Source organism: Heterodontus francisci, chromosome 29 (genome assembly GCF_036365525.1).
Source record: "Heterodontus francisci isolate sHetFra1 chromosome 29, sHetFra1.hap1, whole genome shotgun sequence".
Taxonomy (NCBI): domain Eukaryota; kingdom Metazoa; phylum Chordata; class Chondrichthyes; order Heterodontiformes; family Heterodontidae; genus Heterodontus; species Heterodontus francisci.
In genome coordinates, this window is record NC_090399.1 from 3412763 (window position 1) to 3434136 (window position 21374).

At 46.1% G+C, this 21374-nt stretch overlaps 1 protein-coding gene across 3 annotated transcripts in view; it reads left to right on the top strand.

The window, feature by feature from the left end:
* Positions 1 to 227: 227 nt before the first annotated feature.
* si:ch73-95l15.5 (ELKS/Rab6-interacting/CAST family member 1) overlaps positions 228 to 21374 on the top strand; it is a 45417-nt gene continuing 24270 nt past the window's right edge. For 2 of the 3 annotated variants that reach the window (XM_068009151.1, XM_068009153.1), the window contains exons 1-3: positions 228 to 328; positions 6166 to 7257; positions 20837 to 20971. In XM_068009151.1, coding sequence (XP_067865252.1) covers positions 6250 to 7257; positions 20837 to 20971 — 1143 coding nt within the window. In that variant the 5' untranslated portion in view covers positions 228 to 328; positions 6166 to 6249. Of the gene's footprint in view, positions 329 to 400; positions 471 to 6165; positions 7258 to 20836; positions 20972 to 21374 lie in introns of those variants that run through there. The other variant, XM_068009152.1, reaches the window with a different exon arrangement.

Consider the following 21374-nt stretch of genomic DNA (forward strand, 5'->3'; position numbering starts at 1 on the left):
TCATTCAACTTTCAGAGTGACCTCTGAGTGTGACCTGTGCAGGATTATCGGTCTCACGGCCTGTAAAGACAAACAATTGTTGTCCCTGCGGCATAAAATCAAAAATGCAAGCATTGTGTTGGGCAGGAACACTCTTCCTTCAGTGTGGTCGAGTCCATGAACGGCTGGGCAGGTAACACAGGATAAAGTGAACCCTCCCTAGCCTTGGGGCTGGTGTGTGTGGGTGTTGTAGGAAGTGTAGTGTGTTGGTTTAACCGAGCTTGGAGCCAGTTTAGCTGTTTCGGGGGAGATGCTTTAACAAGCTGCACTCGGGCTGAGGAGTCAAAAGGTATTATTATAAGTAACTCCGGTCAGTGAACTTTGCTGTGTGAGAAACGTTTCGGATTGGTCAGAAGAAGCAACTAAATTTGAAGTTGATGGGAGTTTTAATGTAAACTTAATCCGGAGTCAGTTTCCCCTACGTGGAGGCGGTAAGTTGATATCGGTGGGGGAAATAGTCTGAACGATAAAAGCTGCATGGGCTGAAATATTCAAGAAGGCGGCTCACTAACACCTTCTCCGGGATAATTGGGGATAGACAACAAATGCCAATGGCACGTCACGTGAAGTGAATTTAAACCGGTTACAGACTATCCAGAGTGGAACTTAACCAGACTGACAGTAAAGTATATTTGGAATTGTTTTGAGTGTGAAAGGAGGCTGCAGTCAGTGAGGGAAGCTCTGTCCTTTTTTAAAAAAATAATTGTGCTTTGGCTGAATTGTGAAATTGGGTATCTCCTCCACAGGGGATCATTAATCTCTGGTGAATTTTAAGGTATGGTGTGTGGAAATGAGGAAATTTCCCTTTGCACCAGTCAGTCTCTGACCCAGTATGACTATCGAACCTGTGGCCAGGCCTCTGTAACCAGCCAGCACAATGAAGGTTCCTGCCCCCACCAAGCAAGTGTTAAAACACACACAGTATCTGAGCAGTAATGCTTCAGGTATAATTGAGGGTTCTTGTGCCTTGGGAGTAAGTGTAAATGAAAACTGCCTGAACCCTTTGCTAACCCCCTCTCATAGAAGAATTGAGAAAATTCAACTTTTCATTCTCTAGAAATGAACTGGTGAACTTTTCTGGTTTTCATTCATAGACTTGCACTCATCATATTGTCCAATTAAAGAAATGCTGTGCACACAATGTCCCTGTTTGCTCTGATTTTTTTTTTTTTGTGACTGTTATCAATGCAGCCATTGTACGATGAAGAAATTATCTTCCCCCTGAAGAGTTTAGCCATCTTTAATCACATCCAAATTGATTAGATTACCTGCCTATTCTTGGTTTCCATATCTGTCTCTGTTTGTTTGCTATCCTATTCTCCCTCTTTCTGCTGACTGTTAACTTTTTTTCCACTTAATTTTTGTACTCCTAATTCTCATTTCTCTTTTTTTATTTCCAAAATATACTTTATTCATAAAAATCTGTAAAAATTACATTGCCGAACAGTTTCAAACAGCACCAAAAAATACTAACATTGCAAGGGAGATCAGTTTCCTTCAATACAATCTGTAATCGCTGCAGTCAGTGGCTCTCTGATCTCAGCAGCAGTAAAATATAGCTACACTGTAAGGTATCAGCATACCAATATGTGTGTATATTCATTAAACATTTATTAATAAATAAACAGACATTTGAGAGTTCTCAGGTTATCCTTGTTTAAATGTGGCTTGTTACTTCTGGTGTTCCCCACCCCCCAGGATCTATCCTTGGGCCCTCCTATTTCTCATCTACATGCTGTCTCTTGGTGACATCATCTCAAAGCACGGCATCAGTTTACACGTGTAAGCTGACGACACCCAGCTCTACCTCACCATCACCTCTCTCAACTCCTCCACTGTTGCTAAATTATCAGACTGTTTATCTGACATCCAGGACTAGAGGAGGAGAAATTTCCTTCAATTAAATATTGGGAAGACTCGAGCCATTGCTTTCAGTTTCTGCTCCAAACTCTATTCCCTCGCTACTGATTCTCCCTAGCAGCACTGAGACTAAATCAGTCTGTTTGCAACCTCAGTGTCACATTTGACCCTGAGATGAGTTTCCGACCTCATACCCGTGCCATCACTAAGGATGCCTATTTCCACCTCTAACATTGCCTGACTTTGTCCTGTCTCAGCTCATCTGCTGCTCAAACTCATTTATGCCTTTGTTACATTCAAACTCTGCTGTCAGTGTCCTAACTCTCTCCAAGTCCCATTCCCCTATCACCCCCCTGTACTCGCTGACTTACATTAACACACACCAAGTCTCGTTTTCCCCCCTGCTCACCCCCTGTATTCACTGACCTACACTGGCCCCTGGTCAAGCAATGTCTTTATTTTGAAATTCTATCCTTGTTTTCAAATCCCTCCATGGTCTCGCCCCTGCCTATCTCTCTAATCTCCTCCAGACCCACAAGCCTCAGATATCTGTGCTTCTCTAATTCTGGCCTCTCGAGCATCCCTGATTTTAATTGCTGTGCATTCCGTTGCCTAGGCCCTGAGCTCTGGAATCCCCTCCCTACACCTCTCCATCTCACTTTCCTCCTTTTTAAAGGTACTTGTTAAAACCTATCTCTTTGACTATCTGACTTAATATCTCCTTCTGTGGTTGGTGTCATGCTGTGTTTTATAATGCTACTGTGAAGCACCTTGGGGTGTCTTATTACATTAAAGGTACTATATAAATGTATGTTATTGTAACTGTGTGGCTGGTAGTTGAACAGAGTATACAGGTATCTGCTTCTAACTGCATTTTTTTTTTATTCATTCATGGGATGAGGGTGTCGCTGGCCAGGCCAGCATTTATTACCCATCCCTAATTGCCCTTGAGAAGGTGGTGGTGAGCTGCCTTTTTGAACCACAGCAGTCCATGTGGGGTAGGTACACCCACAGTACTGTTAGGAAGGGAGTTCCAGGATTTTAACCCAGCGACAGTGAAGGAATGGTGACATAGTTCCAAGTCAGGATGGTGTGTGACTTGGAGGGGAACTTGGAGGTGGTGATGTTCCCATGTATTTGCTGCCCTTGTCCTTCTAGTTGGTAGAGGTCACTGGTTTAGAAGGTGCTGACTAAGGAGCCTTGGTGCATTGCTGCAGTGCATCTTGTCGATGGTACACACTGCTGCCACTGTGCGTCGGTGGTGGAGGGAGTGAATGTTTGTGGATGGGGTGCCAATCAAGCGGGCAGCTTTGTCCTGGATGGTGTCGAGTATCTTGAGATGTTGTCTGAGCTGCAGTGAAATTCAGGGTGATATGTGGATGCAATTTAATGGAGAAGTGTAAAGAAAGACTGACTTGCCTCTATATAAATTTACATGTAAGTATTAAATCGTATTCACAGCACAAGCAGACTGGTCCAATGCACTTTTGGGAGAAATAACAGAACAAGACAGTAACATTTAAATATTTACTTCAAGGGAATCAAGTGCCGAGCGACCCTAATGATGCATATTTTCACAACTTTTTTTGCAGGTTAAGGAAAAAGGTTTATGGATACTTGGTTTTGTAAATGGGGGCAGTGAATACAAAAACCAGACAGCCCTGTTAAACAAATTATTTGGTTCATCCTTGGCTGGAGTTTTGTGTCCAATTTTGGACACGACACTCTTGAAGGTTGGAGAGGGTAGAGGGGCGATTTACCCAAGATGAGGGAGTGCAGTTATATGGAGAAACTGGGATTGTTCTCCTTTTGAGCATAGAAGGTTAAAGGGAGATTTAATTAAATTTGAGGGGTTTTGTTTGAATGAGTAGAGGAGAAACTGTTTTCCACTGGCAAGTGGGTCAGTAACTAGAGGACATGGATTTAAAATAGGAGAACTAGAGAGGAAATGAGATTTTGGTCTTTCAGGTGGGTTGTAATGGTCTGGAATCCACTCCTGGAAAAGGCAGTGGGATCGCATTCCATAGACAATTTGAAAAAGCAATTACACATGTACTTGAAAGAACTAATTTACAGGGTAATGGGGAGTTGGGGTGTGAAACTAAACTGAACAGCTCTTTCAAAAAGCCAGCAGAGATTTCCACCCCCCCCCCCCCCCCCCCCCCCACCCCCACCAACTCCCGTCCCCAAGGCTGAATAACCTCCTATACTGTGAGCTTCTGATTTATAATCTGTGCAGGGTTTGTGTTAGGAGCTCCTGTTTAATTCCTGATGGAAATGCAGTGTCAGTGCTTACAGTCCCAAGGAAGGCTGCAGGCATCTCTGTGCGGTCCAATCAATAAGGAAGATGGGTGGGGAAAGAGGATTTGTGGCGCGATTTGAGTAACTGATGTAGAGAGTCACAGCTTCAGCAAAACTATGACCTTTCCCTTTTGGACCTGTCTTTAGTTTGAGCGAAAGCCTATACACACTGCAAAGAGCAGCATGTGTCTGTTCTACCACTGCCTTCAGCTTTTTAATGATAGAATGATCCCACTGGTTGAACAGGACCAAGGAAGACCAGACAGCAACGAGTCCCTATTTTATACCCACCCAGAGCACAGTCCTGGGTGCTTCTGGCTGTGATGTTCCCACTGGTTGGAAAATCAACACTGTATCAGTTGAATTTTATTGATAGCCTTTCTTGACCTGAGGGCATTGTCAGTAAGGCTGGTATTTATTTCCCACCCCTAATTACATCGAGGTGGCCTGCCCTCTATCTAGAACCAGTGGTTTATTTAATCCGCCTGATTTCTGGCCTCTGTTTGGAATGGGATAGCAGGTTGTAAACTGATAACTGCTTGTGAGTCAGACTGGCTATAATGTTCCTGGAGCAGGGGGGTAACCACTGGGCAGGGCTGTGCCCTGGTGGGAGAAGGAATATAATGGCAAACAACCTGGTTCAGTGCTTCCTGCCAACATGGGTGGCACTGTGCAGGTGTGCCCTTTGTACTACATGCCTTTTTTAAAAAAAAAACCAGAGCTGGATGTTTTAGTTGAAGTCTCAAACTATAAACAAAAATTAGTTGATGATTTTCAGACGTTGCAGATTATGATCAGGATGATTAAGGTGCTTGTGTAAATTTTTTATTTTTGTTCAAAGCTCACTCATTGTATGTTACTGAACTGCAGTCCAGGAAGGTCCCATCTCTCTCCTCCTGTACTGTGTTGGGTGTTCACGTAGCTCCAGTGGTAACGCTATTCCTCAAATCAGAGATTGTGGATTTAAGAGACTTTCTCGTAATCTCAGCTGTGAGTGCTGCACTGTCAGAGGTGCCGTCTTTTGGATGAGGCGATGAAATATATTTGTTCCTCAAACCAACATCACTCTCACTGCTTGTGTGAAATCCAGCTGCCATGTTATAACTGTCGCCACATTTCAAGAGGTGATTGGGTGCAAAGCACTTTGGGATGTCCTGGGCTTGTAAAAAGTGAATTTCTTTTTGAGTTGTGTGGTGACAAGAGGAGCGATAACAGTTAGAAACAACCAAAGGTCTAATTCCTCAAGACCATCCAATAACCCCACTGAGAAAGTTTTATACTGGGGGGGGGGAACATGGATTTTTTTTTTTTAATTCTTGTGATGTGGGCATCACTGGCAAGTGAGAGTCTTTTTCCTCGGATGAGGATGGCAAACACGAGGGGACATAGCTTTAAGTTGAGGGGTGAAAGATATAGGACAGATGTCAGAGGTAGTTTCTTTACGCAGAGAGTAGTAGGGGCGTGGAACGCCCTGCCTGCAACAGTAGTAGACTCGCCAACTTTAAGGGCATTTAAGTGGTCATTGGATAGACATATGGATGTAAATGGAATAGTGTAGGTCAGATGATCGGCGCAACATCGAGGGCCGAAGGGCCTGTACTGCGCTGTAATATTCTAATTCTAATTCTAAGACTGGCATTTGTTGCCCTCGAAATGAGTGTCTTGCTAGGCCATTTCAGAGGGCAGTTAAGAGTCAACTGCATTGCTGTGGGTCTGGAGTCACATGTAGGCCAGACCGGGTAAGAATGGCAGATTTCCTTCCCTCGAAGATATTGGTGATCCAGATGATTTTTACAACAATCAGTTTAATAGCTTAATGAAACTAGTTTTGAATTCCAGATTGGGGTCAAGTTGAATCAGGAGAGGGGTCACCAGCCAATTATTTCTCAACATTGTTTTATCTATTTCTGAACGTGAGGCTTTGCGTTGATTTTTAATTCCTCTTTATCCTCTCTCCCATCTCAGGCTGATGACGCTGAATCTCTGTGATTAGACGGACTTGGCTCAGTTTCTCACTGCTCCGTGTCTGAATGTGATGTGTTTATCAGGATGAAGGAGCAGTGCCGTGTCTGTGCCTCGGAGCTGAAGGGAACTCAGCGGCGATGGATCTTCAATACACGGACCGCGGTCAACCTGCAGGTGGTTCTCTCACACGTTCTGGGGCAGCAGGTCACCCGCGATGGTGAAAGCGAGTTCCTGTGTGGCAAGTGTGCCTTCTCGCTGGAGAGGGTCTACCGCTTTGACACTGTCATTGCCCGTGTCCAGGCCCTCTCCATTGAGAAGATCCAGCGCCTTCTTATGGAGAAGGATAGACTGGTCCAGTGCCTGTCTTACCACCATAAGCAGCAACACCCTTCTGCCAAAGAGCAGGACATCACGTCGGACAGTGCCAACCTCCCTCGTGTCCAGTATAACGCACTGCTCCAGGATGACTTGGTCATGTCAGAGTACGAGTGTTGGTCAGAACATAGCAGGAGTGACTTGAACCCATGCGTGTGCCAGCACAAGAACTGCTCTGGGTGCAGTGCCATACGAGTGTCGGACTCCACCTATGAATCAGTGTGCAAGATCCCACGACGACTGGCACGTGCCCTGGCCAAGGGGCACCTCTTCCAGCTGTCAAAGAAGAAGTCACAAAGCATGCCCCTAGACTGGCTTCGGGCCCCGGAGCAGAGGGCCTCCAGCTGCAGCTCTGTGCAGTCACTCTACACTGACGGCCCTGACCCCAGCTCCCGCTCGCTGTCTGTCTCCTCACTCGGTGCAGGCCTGAGCTCCGACAGAGAGAGTGAGGATCAAGTGTTCGATGACAGCATGTCACCGAGTTCCACACTGGACCAGTCACTGGCCGCCATGGTTCAATGGATCAGGGGTATCTCGTATCGACCCGTACACACCCTGCCAAGCAGCAAGATCCCAATCCACATCAGGAACGATGCAAGAGCAACATCGAGCTGCTCGGAGACTCCAAGGAGACGTCTGAGTTTCGGCAGAGATGAGGGCTCCTTCTGGGAGTTGAAGAGTGAATTCTCTGCTGAGTATCTCCCCTTCAATCTGGAGGCAAGAATCTTTTTCATTACACACTCTACAACAATTTGTATTTATATAGCACCTTTTATTAATGTAATAAAACATCCCAAAACACTTTACGGGAATGTGCATTTTGGTAGGAAGAACATGGAGAGACAATATAAAATAAAGGATACAATGGTAAAGAGGGTGCAGGAGCAGAGGGACCTGCGTGTATATGTGCATAAGTCATTGAAGGTGGCAGGACAGGTTGAGAAAGTGGTTAATAAAGCAGACAGTATCCTGGGCTTTATTAATAGGGGCTTCGAAAACAAGGACATCATGATAAACCTGTATGAAACCTCAACTGAAGTGTTGTCCAGTTCTGGGCACCATACTTCAGGAAAGATGTGAATGCATTAGCGAATGGTTCCAGGGATGAGGAATTTCAGTTACATGGATAGATTGGAGAAGTTGGGTCTGTTTTTCCTCCTCTTGGGTAAGAGGAGATTTGCTAAGAGGTTTTCAAAAATCATGGGGGGGTTTGGACAGAGTAGATTTGGGGGGGGGGTGGGGTGGAGAAAGTGTTCCCATTGATGGAAGGATCCAGAACCAGAGGAAGCTGATTGGTTACATGAGGAAGCATTTCTATGTAATAAAAACAAGAAATGCTGGAACCATTCAGCAGGTCTGGCAGCATCTGTGGAAAGAGAAGCAGAGTTAACGTTTCGGGTCAGTGACCCTTCTTCAGAACTGACAAATATTAGAAAAGTCACAGGTTATAAGTAGGTGAGGTGGGGGTGGGGCAAGAGATAACAAAGGAGGTCTAGATTGGACCAGGCCACGTGGCTGACCAAAAGGTCACGGAGCAAGGGCAAACAATATGTTAATGGTGTGTTGAAAGACAAAGCATTAGTACAGATTAGGTGTTAATACACTGAATATTGAACAGCAGCAAGTGCAAACCTGAAAAAAACAGTGGGTGGGTAAGCAAACTGAACAGACTAAGATGAAATGAAATAAATGCAAAAAAAAAACTGTAAAAAAGAATGTAAAAAGAAAAAATGACTAAAAATGAAAGTAAAATGGGGGGCTGTCATGCTCTGAAATTATTGAACTCAATGTTTAGTCCGGCAGGCTGTAGTGTGCCTAATCGGTAAATGAGATGCTTGTTCCTCGAGCTTGCGTTGATGTTCACTGGAACACTGCAGCAATCCCAGGACAGAGATGAGAGCAGTGGGGTGTGTTGAAATGGCAAGCAACCGGAAGCTCAGGGTCCTGCTTGAGGACTGAGCGGAGATGTTCCGCAAAGCGGTCACCCAGTCTGCGCTTGGTCTCCCCAATGTAGAGGAGACCACACTGAGCAGCGAATACAGCATACTACATTGAAAGAAGTACAAGTAAATCGCTGCTTCACCTGAAAGGAGTGTTTGGGGCCTGGAATAGTGAGGAGAGAGGAGGTAAATGGGCAGGTATTACACCACCTGCGATTGCAGGGGAAGGTGCCATGGGATGGGGACGAGGTGGTGGGGTTAATGGAGGAGTGGACCAGGGTGTCGCGGAGGCAACGATCCCTTCGGAATGCTGACAGGGGAAGGGAGGGGCAGATGCGACTGGTAGTGGCATCACGCTGGAGGTGGCAGAAATGGCGGAGGATGATCCTTTGGATATGGAGGCTGATGGGGTGAAAAGTGAGGACAAGGGGAACCCTGTCACGGTTCTGGAAGGGAAGGGGTGAGGGTAGAGGTGCGGGGAATGGGCCGGACCTTCATCTAGCATCATGATGCTACCTTCCATGACGGTGCTTCTGATATGACCTCCTTTTTCCTCAACCGCGGATTTCCCCCCACTGTTGTTGACAGGGCCCTCAACCGTGTCCGGCCCATTCCCCGCACCTCTACCCTCACCCCTTCCCCTCCCTCCCAGAACCGTGACAGGGTTCCCCTTGTCCTCACTTTTCACCCCATCAGCCTCCATATCCAAAGGATCAACCTCCGCCATTTCCGCCACCTCCAGCGTGATGCCACTACCAGTCGCATCTTCCCCTCCCTTCCCCTGTCAGCATTCCGAAGGGATCGTTGCCTCCGCGACACCCTGGTCCACTCCTCCATTAACCCCACCACCTCGTCCCCGTCCCATGGCACCTTCCCCTGCAATCGCAGGAGGTGTAATACCTGCCCATTTACCTCCTCTCTCCTCACTATCCCAGGCCCCAAATAATCCTTTCAGGTGAAGCAGTGATTTGCTTGTACTTCTTTCAATGTAGTATACTGTATTCGCTGCTCACAGTGTGGTCTCCTCTACATTGGGGAGACCAAGCGCAGACTGGGTGACCGCTTTGCCGAACATCTCCGCTCAGTCTGCAAGCAGGACCCTGAGCTTCCGGTTGCTTGCCATTTCAATATTTCCCCCCCCCCCCCCCCCCCCCCCTGCTCTCATGCTCACATCTCTGTCCTGGAATTGCTGCAGTGTTCCAATGAACATCACCGCAAGCTCGAGGAACAGCATCTCATTTACTGATTAGGCACACTACAGCCTGCCGGACTGAACATTGAGTTCAATAATTTCAGAGCATGACAGCCCCCCATTTTACTTTCATTTTTAGTCATTTTTTCTTTTTTCTTACATTCTTTTTGACAGTTTTTTTTTTTGCATTTATTTCATTTCATCTTAGTCTGTTCAGTTTGCTTACCCACTGTTTTTTTTTCAGGTTTGCACTTGCTGCTGTTCAATATTCAGTATATTAACACCTAATCTGCACTAATGCTTTGTCTTTCAACACACCATTAACATATTGTTTGCCTTTGCTCCGTGACCTTTTGGTCAGCTATGTGGCCTGGTCCAATCTACACCTCCTTTGTTATCTCTTGCCCCACCCCCACCTCACTTGCTTATAACCTGTGACTTTTCTAATATTTGTCAGTTCCGATGAAGGGTCACTGACCTGAAACGTTAACTCTGCTTCTCTTTCCACAGATGCTGCCAGACCTGCTGAGTGGTTCCAGCATTTCTTGTTTTTATTTCAGATTTCCAGCAGCCGCAGTATTTTTGCTTTTATGCAAACATTTCTCTGTATTGAGTGGCTTGGATCTGGAATGTATTACCTGAGTGTGGTGGAGACTGATTCAATTGTGGCTTTAGAGTGGGAAATGAATCCTTTATCAGAAAGGAAGAAGGTGCACAACTACAAGAAGAAAGCAGGGGAATGACGCTCGATGAGTTGCTCTCTTGCAGAGAACTAGCACTAACATGATGGGCTGAATGTTTTATCATAGAACAGTCTCTTTCTGTGCTGTAACCAAAGTATGACACTGAACCACGTGAGATATTCGATCAGACAAAAACCTTGGTCTAAGAGGTAGGTTTTAGAGAGTCACTTGAAAGAGGTTTAGAGCGGGAGTTCCAGAGCTCGGAGCCCAGGCAGCTGAAGGCACGGCCACCAATGGTGGAGCGATTAAAATCGGGGATGCTCAATATCTTGGAGGATTGTGGGGCTGGAGGCGATTCGAGATAGGAAGGAGCGAAGCCATGGAGGGATTTGGAAACCAGATGTAAGTTTTAAAATCCGTGTTTTAACCAGGAGTCAGTGTAGAATGTCGTCGGGTAAATTACTTGAGGGATGAATCCTAGGGAAGAAAAAGTTTTTTTCTTCATAGACCAGGTCCTGTTGGCAGAGCTGATTTTATTCCCAAACATTATTTGCCTTGAGGTGTGGGTGGGCTGAATTTTGGATCAGCTGGTTTAACAGCTCCATGTATTGAGTTTTTCCGAGAAGGTGACCAAACAGGTGGGTGAGGGTAAAGCAGTGGATGTGATGTATATGGATTTCAGTAAGGCGTTTGATAAGGTTCCCCATGGTAGGCTATTGCAGAAAATACAGAAGTATGGGATTGAAGGTGATTTAGAGCTTTGGATCAAAAATTGGCTAGCTGAAAGAAGACAGAGGGTGGTGGTTGATGGCAAATGTTCATCCTGGAGTTTAGTTTCTAGTGGTGTACCGCAAGGATCTGTTTTGGGGCCACTGCTGTTTGTCATTTTTATAAATGACCTGGAAGAGGGTGTAGAAGGGTGGGTTAGTAAATTTGCGGATGACACGAAGGTCGGTGGAGTTGTGGATAGTGCCGAAGGATGTTGTAGGTTACAGAGGGACATAGATAGGCTGCAGAGCTGGGCTGAGAGATGGCAAATGGAGTTTAATGCGGAAAAGTGTGAGGTGATTCACTTTGGAAGGAGTAACAGGAATGCAGAGTACTGGGCTAATGGGAAGATTCTTGGTAGTGTAGATGAACAGAGAGATCTTGGTGTCCAGGTGCATAAATCCCTGAAGGTTGCTACCCAGGTTAATAGGGCTGTTAAGAAGGCATATGGTGTGTTAGCTTTTATTAGTAGGGGGATCGAGTTTCGGAGTCACGATGTCATGCTGCAGCTGTACAGAACTCTGGTGAGACCGCACCTGGAGTATTGCGTGCAATTCTGGTCACCGCATTATAGGAAGGATGTGGAAGCTATGGAAAGGGTGCAGAGGAGATTTACTAGGATGTTGCCTGGTATGGAGGGAAGGTCTTACGAGGACAGGCTGAGGGACTTGAGGTTGTTTTCGTTGGAGAGAAGGAGGAGGAGAGGTGACTTAATAGAGACATATAAGATAATCAGAGGGTTAGATAGGGTGGATAGTGAGAGCCTTTTTCCTCGGATGGTGATGTCAAACACGAGGGGACATAGCTTCAAGTTGAGGGGTGATAGATATAGGACAGATGTGAGAGGTAGTTTCTTTACACAGAGAGTAGTAGGGGCGTGGAATGCCCTGCCTGCAACAGTAGTAGACTCGCCAACTTTAAGGGTATTTAAGTGGTCATTGGATAGACATATGGATGAAAATGGAATAGTGTAGGTCAGATGGTTTCACAGGTCGGCGCAACATCGAGGGCTGAAGGGCCTGTACTGCGCTGTAATGTTCTAATTCTAATTAAACAGTCATTTGGCCAACCTGCATGGGGATGGGAGTGGAGTCTCCCTTACCTGGGGGGACACTGAACCAGTCTGGATGGGAGTGGAGTCTCCCTTCCCTGGGGGTGGTGGGGAGGGGGGGGGAGAAAAGACATTGAACCTGTTGCCTGTTTACACATCCAACTTCCACATCATCCCACAAATGGTCTGACTTTATGGAGATGTAATTTTGAAATGTGCCACAAACCCTTCACTTGACAAGTTGTGACTCATTGTGTCCGTCCTGGTTGAATAGCGGAAGTCACTGTCCTTTCCAGGTCTGGAAGATCTCAGCTTAAGTTCCTGGTGGTTGCAGTCCCTACTGGGATACAGAGGGGTAATAATCAGCCAGGCGTTCTGCTCCCATTCGCCATCTGGTAGCTCCTGGTAACAACTGCACAGCTGATCTGGGGGAATGCAGCTTTGAGCTCCCATTATTGAATAATTTGCCAGAGCTCCCTCACCAGGCTGACTTGTAAAAAAAAAAAAAAATAATAAATAAATAAATAAATCATGTTTTAGTGAAGGAAGTTGACGGGGAATTTCAGATGTCCTGTGTTAGCCTTGAACATTTCTGGGTGAGATGTGGTATAGATGCAGAATAATACTTCCCCTACATTTACCCGACAGTGTGGCAAAGCCTCCTCTGTTGCAGCTCCTCACAAACCACATGGATCAGTTGGAGCAGCAACTGGATGCACTTAGGAGCATGCAGGTGGCGGAAAGAGTCATAGACAGGAGTTTTAGAGAAGTGGTTACACCCAAGGTGCAGGCAGATAGATGGGTGACCGCTAGAAGGGGCAGGCAGTCAGTGCAGGAATCCCCTGTGGCTATCCCCCTCTCTAACAAGTATACCGTTCTGGATACTGTTGGGGATGGCCTATCAGGGGAAAACAGCAGCAGCCAGAGCAGTGGCACCATGGCTGGCACTGTTCAGCAGGGAGGGACAAAGCGCAGAAGAGCAATAGTTATAGGGGACTCTTATAGTCAGGGGCACAGATAGGCGCTTCTGTGGACGTGAAAGAGACTCCAGGATGGTATGTTGCCTCCCTGCTGCCAGGGTCAAGGATGTCTCTGGACGGACAGGGGGCATTCTGAAGGGGGAGGGTGAACAGCCAGAGGTTGTGCTAGACATCGGTACCAAACACATAGGCAGGAGGAGTGACGAGGTCCTGCAGGGGGAGTTAGGTAGAAAGTTAAAAGACAGGACCTCCAGGTTGTAATCTCGGGATTACTCCCTGTGCCATGTGCCAGTGAGGCTAGAAATAGGAAGATAGTGCAGCTAAACATGTGGCTGAACAGCTGGTGTAGAAGGGAGGGTTTCAGATATCTGGACCATTGGGATCTATTCAGGGACAGATGGGACCTGTACAAGAAGGATGGGTTGCATCTAAACTGGAGGGGCACAAATATCCTGGCTGCGAGGTTTGCTAGTGTCACTCGGGAGGGTTTAAACTAGTGTGGCAGAGGTTGGGAACCAGAGTAGTAGGACAGCAAGTGAAATAAATGAGGGGGAACTCATATAAATAAGGCCAGTAAGACGAAGAGGAAGAGCAGGCAGGGAGATGTTGCTGAGCACAGCGGGACTGGTGGTCTGAAGTGCATTTGTTTCAATGTGAGAAGTATAACAGGTAAGGCAGATGAACTTAGAGCTTGGATTAATACTTGGAACTATGATGTTGCCATTACAGAGACTTGGTTGAGGGAAGGACAGGATTGGCAGCTAAATGTTCCAGGATTGAGAAGCTTCAGGCAGGATAGAGGGGGATGTAAAAGGGGTGGGGGAGTTGCATTACTGGTTAAGGAGAATATCACAGCTGTACTGCGGGAGGACACCTCGGAGGGGTCATGCAGCGAGGCAATATGGGTGGAGCTCGGGAATAGGAAGGGTGCATTCATGATGTTGGGGATTTTCTACAGACCTCCCAACAGCCAGCGGGAGGTAGAGGAGTAGATATGTAGACAAATTTTGTAAAGATGTAAAGGTAACAGGGTTGTAGTGGTGGGTGATTTTAATTTCCCCTATATTGACTGGGACTCACTTAGTGCTAGGGGCTTGGATGGGGCAGAATTTGTAAGGAGCATCCAGGAGGACTTCTTGAAACAATATGTAGATAGTCCAAATAGGGATGGGGCCGTACTGGACCTGGTATTGGGGAATGAGCCCGGCCAGGTGGTCGAAGTTTCAGTAGGGGAGCATTTTGGGAACAGTGACCATAATTCCATAAGTTTTAAGGTACTTGTGGTTAAGGATAAGAGTAGTCCTCGGGTGAAGGTGCTAAATTGGGAGAAGGCTAATTATAACAATATTAGGCAGGAACTGAAGAATTTAGATTGGGGGCGGCTGTTTGAGGGTAAATCAACATCTGACATGTGGGAGTCTTTCAAACGTCAGTTGATTAGAATCCAGGACCAGCATGTTCCTGTGAGGAAGAGGGATAAGTTGGCAAGTTTCGGGAACCTTGGATAACGCGGGATATTGTGAGCTCGTCAAAGAAAAAGGAAGCATTCCTAAGAGCTGGAAGGCTGGGAACAGATGAATCCCTTGAGGAATATAAAGACAGTAGGAAGGAACTTAAGCAAGGAGTAAGGAGGGCTAAAAGGGGTTATGAGAAGTCATTGGCAAACAGGATTATGGAAAATCCCAAGGCTTTTTATACATAGAAAAAGAGCAAGAGGGTAACCAGGGAAAGGGTTGGCCCACTCAAGGACAGAGAAGGGAATCTGTGTGGAGCCAGAGGAAATGGGTGAGGTACTAAATGAGTACTTTGCATCAGTATTCACCAAGGAGAAGGACTTGGTGGATGATGAGCCGAGGGAAGGGAGTGCAGATAGTCTGTCATCTCATTATCAAAAAGGAGGAGGTGTTGGGTGTCTTGCAAAGCATTAAGGTAGATAAGTCCCCAGGGCCTGATGGGATCTTCCCCAGAATACTGAGGGAGGCAAGGGAAGAAATTGCTGGGGCCTTGACAGAAATCTTTGCATTCTCATTGGCTACAGGTGAGGTCCCAGAGGACTGGAGAATAGCCAATGTTGTTCCTTTGTTTAAGAAGGGTAGCAAGGATAATCCAGGAAATTATAGGCCGGTGAGCCTTACGTCAGTGGTAGGGAAATTATTAGAGGATTCTTCGGGACAGGATTTACTCCCATTTGGAAACAAATGGACTTATTAGCGAGAGGCAGCATGGTTTTGTGAAAGGGAGGTCGTGTCTTACTAATTTGAGTTTTTGAGGAAGTGACAAAGATGATTGATGAAGGAAGGGCAGTGGATGTTGTCTATATGGATTTCAGTAAAGCCTTTGACAAGGTCCCTCATGGCAGACTGATACAAAAGGTGAAGTCACATGGGATCAGAGGGGAGCTGACAAGATAGATACAGAACTGGCTCGGTCATCGACAGAGGGTAGCAGTGGAAGGGGGCTTTTCTGAATGGAGGGCTGTGACTAGTGGTGTTCCGCAGGGATCAGTGCTGGAACCTTTGTTGTTTGTAGTGTATATAAATGATTTGGAAGAAAATGTAGCTGGTCTGATTAGTAAGTTTGTGGACGACACAAAGGTTGGTGGAGTTGCGGACAGTGATGAGGATTGTCAGAGGATACAGCAGGATATAGATCGGTTGGAGCCTTGGACGGAGAAATGGCAGATGGAGTTTAATCCGGACAAATGTGAGGTAATGTATTTTGGAAGATCTAATGCAGATGGGAGGTATACAGTAAATGGCAGAACCCTTAGGAGTATTTGACCGGCAGAGAGATCTGGGTGTACAGGTCCACAGGTCACTGAAAATGGCAACGCAGGTGGATAAGGTAGTCAAGAAGGCATACGGCATGCTTGCCTTCATCAGTCGGGGCATAGAGTATAAAAATAGGCAAGTCATGCTGCAGCTGTACAGAACCTTAGTTAGGCCACACTTAGAATATTGCGTGCAATTCTGGTCACCACACTACCAGAAGGATGTGGAGGCTTTGGAGAGGGTACAGAAGAGGTTTACCAGGATGTTGCCTGGTCTGGAGGGTATTAGCTATGAGGAGAGGTTGGAAAAATTCGGATTGTTTTCACTGGAACGACGGAGGTGGAGGGGCGACATGATGGAGGTTTGCAAAGATTTAGAGATGCAGCACTGAAACGGGCCCTTCGGCCCACCGAGTCTGTGCCGACCATTAACCACCCATTTATACTAATCCTATACTAATCCCATATTCCTACCACATCCTCACCTGTCCCTGTGTTCTCCTACCACCTACCTATACTAGGGGCAATTTATAATGGCCAATTTACCTATCAACATGCAAGTCTTTTGGCTGTGGGAGGAAACCGGAGGGCCCGGAAGAAACCCACGCAGACACGGGGAGAACTTGCAAACTCCACACACAGTACCCAGAACTGAACCCGGGTCGCTGGAGCTATGAGGCTGCGGTGCTAACCACTGCGCCACTGTGCTGCCCCAAAGATATAAGCGGCATGGACAGAGTGGATAGTCAGAAGTTTTTTCCCAGGGTGGAAGAGTCAGTTACTAGGGGACATAGGTTTAAGGTGAGAGGGGCAAAGTTTAGAGGGGATGTGCGAGACAAGTTCTTTACACAGAGTGGGTGAGTGCCTGGAACTTGTTGCCGGGGGCGGTGGTGGAAGTGGGTGCGATAGCGACGTTTACGAGGCATCTTGACAAATACATGAATAGGATGGGAATAGAGGGATATGGACCCTGGAAGTGCAGAAGGTTTTAGTTTCGGCAGGCATCGAGATTGGTGCAGGCTTGGAGGGCTGAATGGCCTGTTCCTGTGCTGTACTGTTCTTTGTTCTTTGTTCAATTTGCCGCATCAACCTTTCTTTGAACTTGTCTTAAGTGAAGATGTAAATGAAAAGGGGTCCGTTTCTGACCACGGGCACAGTTGACGTGCTAAATAATTTAAAAATGGATTCTATCAGGAACTTCTGTCTTTTGTTTTTTCATCACTTATCCGTCCTGTGTTTGTTTTTTTTTTGTTCACTCCCCATTTTAGTGTAATCTGTAGATCTGCTCTGTGCACTGCGCACTGACTATACATTTGCCTCTTTGATTTGAATGAAGCTATTTTAAGCTGGTTTTGGAGCTTGTGCCCCGAGGACCAATCACCTGAGCTTGACTTTAAATAGAAAAACATACTTGTGACCAAACTGCTGGGTTCAGAGACCCAGTGCTTAAAACAGTTGTTAATTTTAAATTTCAGATTTTTGTTCAGCAAAGATATTATGGGATATGGGCCAAAGGCAGATATATGGAGTTAGGCCTTGAATCAGCCATGACCTCATTGAATGGCCTACTTCTGTTCCTATCTTCCGATGTTATATCACATGAACTGATTTTTGTTCCGGCTAGGAATGTTTTTTTCCTTTTTATCCTCACTACATACAGCCACTGAATTCTCTGCAACTCTCAGTGAACTGCCCCTCTTTATTTTAAAAAGCCTGGATTTAATTAGTCCCATTGTGTTGTAATGCTGAAACATGTATTTTGATCATGACTTTGCCACGAGATTTAACAATTCCTACAAGTTAATGTTTATAACACGTTGGGGTGCTGTGGGAAAAATGTGCAAACGTTGCAGCCTTAAATGTTTGAAATATGTAACAACCTTGTGTTTATGTCGTGCCCGAGACGCACAAGATCACAAAGTGTTTCCCAATGGAAGTGGCGTTGGAAACTGTCACTAGAGTCATAGCTATACAGCACAGAACAGGCCCTTCGTGTCTGTGCTGGCCTTACAGCACCAACTATACAGCACAGAACAGAACAGGCCCTTCGTGTCTGTGCTGGCCTTACAGCACCAAGTATACAGCACAGAACAGAACAGGCCCTTCGTGTCTGTGCTGGCCTTACAGCACCAACTATACAGCACAGAACAGGCCCTTCGTGTCTGTGCTGGCCTTACAGCACCAACTATACAGCACAGAACAAGCCCTTCGTGTCTGTGCTGGCCTTACAGCACCAACTATTCTAATCCCATTTTCCAGCACTTGGCCCGTAGCCTTGTATGCTATGGCATTTCAAGTGCTCATCTAAATACCTCTTAAATGTTGAGGGTTCCCACCGCTACCACCTCTTCAGGCAGTGCGTTCCAGATTGCAACCACCCTCTGGGTGAAAAAAGTTTTCCTCAAATCCCTTCTAAACCTCCTGCCCCTTACCTTAAATCTGTGCCCCCTGGTTATTGACCCCTCCGCTAAGGGGAAAGGTTTCTTCTCCTCAAAGCCCCTCATAATTTTGTATACCTCAATCAGGTCCCCCCTCAGCCTTCTTTGCTCTAAGGAAAACAACCTTAGCCTTTTCAGTCTCTCTCCATAGCTGAAATGCTCCAGCCCAGGCAACATCCTGGTGAATCTCCTCTGCACCCTCTCCCGTTCAATCACATCCTTCCTATAGTGTGGTGATCAGAACTGTACACAGTACTCCAGCTGTGGCCTAACTAGCGTTTTATACAGCTCCATCATAACCTCCCTGCTCTTACATTCTATGCCTCAGCTAATAAAGCCAAGTATCCCATATGCCATCCTAACCACCTTATCTACCTGTGTTGCTGCCTTCAGTGATCTATGGACAAGTACACCAAGGTCCCTCTGACCTTCTGTACTTCCTTGGGTCCTACCATCCATTATTTATTCCCTTGCCTTGTTAGTCCTCCCAAAATGCATCACCTCACACTTCTCTGGCTTCAATACTAGATGTCAGACTGGAAGGTGTAAGCACATGGCTGGTCAAAGCATTTGGTTTTTTAATAGTGTAACAGTTTAGAAGGAATCAGAGTATGGCCAATGACGGGGAGTCTCTGGACTGTGGGCTGTTGGCGGAGGATCCCCACTGGGGATCATGAGACATGTGGATTAATTGTTTTCTGCTCCCACTCTCTGTATCCAAACTGATCTCCACACATTGATTCCAACATCTTTTATCTGCTTATCTTAATATTTCAAAATTTGCCAATGGTCCTATCCTGTTGCATTGCATACATTTTATTTGCTGCTGTTGGAAAACAAACTGAGGAATGTCTGGACCAGAGAATTTGTTTTGAAAACTTTCATTTATACAATGCACGTACAGTAGGTTTTAAAAACAACCCAAGGTGTTTCACTGGTGTTCAATCTATCAATATTGACACTGAGCCAAAGGAGGGGGGAGTGACAAAGTTTTTAATGGAAGAGGTAGATATTAAGGAGCATCTTTTCAAAGAAGGGTTTTATGGTGGGAATCCCCAGCTTAGAGGTGCCAGTTCTTGTTGACTGACGATTTGACTTGGTTCTCACTGGTGGGTCAAGGAGTTGGGGGATGTGTAAACAGCTACAGTTTGAGCAGGAAAATTCTCAATTGTTGGGTTGACTATGGTTTAAGATCATAGGAACTAGGAGCAGGAGTAGGGAATTCAGCCCCTCGAGCTTGTTCCGTCATTCAATACAATCATGGCTGATCTCATCTCGACCTCAAATAAGGACATAAGAACTAGGATGACACAAGGGTGAAACCGTGAATTGGTTCGAACAGAAAGGGTGTGTATTTTACATTGGGAGACCAGAGAGACAATCTAGGGCAGTGGTGATGGTTGAGAGGAACTTGACGAGTTAGAATACAGGTAGCACCTTTCATGGTCTGAGCAGTTGGCCAGACCCAGCCTAAGACCAGTTTTCTCCCCTAAAGGGTATTGGATAGACCAGCTGAAATGTGGACAATCTGCTTCACATTCACATCTACCAATGCTATTTCCAAATTTAGAAAGAAAAACTCAATTCAAATCTCAACTGTGGCTCCAGTGTTTTTTTTTTTAATTCAATTTCCCAGATATCTATTTGCAGAGTTAGTCGGGTAGATGAATGAACAGGTCAAAGCAGCAGGAACCTAAATCCATATCCTTCAAAGCCAAAAGGAGTCTTCATCTATATCTAATCTTGCTTCATCTTGTCTCTGCTTGTTGCTGCAACTGAGTATCCAGGAGTTAGGAGTCTTTAATATCCCAGATGTTTTTTTTTATGTTGCCCGAGTACAGAATTTCCCAGACACACACTAACCCATCACCTCATGGTTTAACCTGTTCCATTATGGCAATTCTCAGAGGGGCACATGTTCTTTTCAACTGGAGGTGAATCTACAAACTTACAAGTACTAAACTGCCTCCATTTCCTCACTCCTTTTGAGCATGAGGCCATTCAACCCCTCAACCAGATCATGGTTGATCTGTACTATAATCACTTAGCTGATCTCAGACAGACAACTGGGAGCTGCAGAGTTTACCTCAATGTCCTTCCTCATTGCTCTCCAATGCATCCTGCTGGGGCAGTGAGCTGCTGTGGATTGTAAACAAGACCAGAAATGGCCGCAGGTGTAAGGCTACTACAGCTGAATAGCCCTGAAACCATATCGTACCTTCAGGAGGGGTTTAGGTTCACTGCTGAATTGGTTTGTGACAATCCGCCTGGGAAATCACACTCTAACAGGACTGGCACATTTCGGGATGCTCTTGGTGTCCCAGAACTATTGTGTATAGCCGTCTCCTCCTAATCAGCTTGTCCAGTTGTTCCGTCAGTCAGGTCCGTTAGTATGAGGATAAGTTGGTGCTGTTCACCATTGACTAATTTATAACATCCCCCACACAGTGTTCTCTCTTTTTTTGCTTTAACAGAAGTTTCTGAAACACGAATCTAAACCTGATGGGTTGCAGGAGACCGTCAGGCAGCTGAATGAGCAACTCCAGGCAGCGAGGAATCTAATCCAGACCCTCGAAGGGAGGCTAAAGGACACAGACACCAGTGGCCAGGTCAGTCCAGCACTCCACTTGCACCCGGTTTGAACTGATCCAGATTTGTACAGAAGTGTGGAGTGAATCCTTGTCGGGAGAATTAGCAAAGCGTCCAATTCTGGAACTTGGATACAGTCAATACAGTGGAATTGGATGGGCCCACCCGGGTGTGTGTGTGTGCTCCTCACCACATTGTTCTGGTCACCACCAGCAACATTGGAAATGTTATAGGGGTGTTAATAAAAAAGCCAAGTACTTCCCTCCGCCTCTTCATTTATCATAAAAACTGGGAGGTTGAGCCAACATAAATATGAGCAGGAGTAGGCCATTCGTCCCCTCAAGCCTGCTCCACATTCAATAAGGTCTTGGCTGATCAGATTGGAGCCTTAACTCCACTTTCCTGTCTGCCATCCACCGTCCC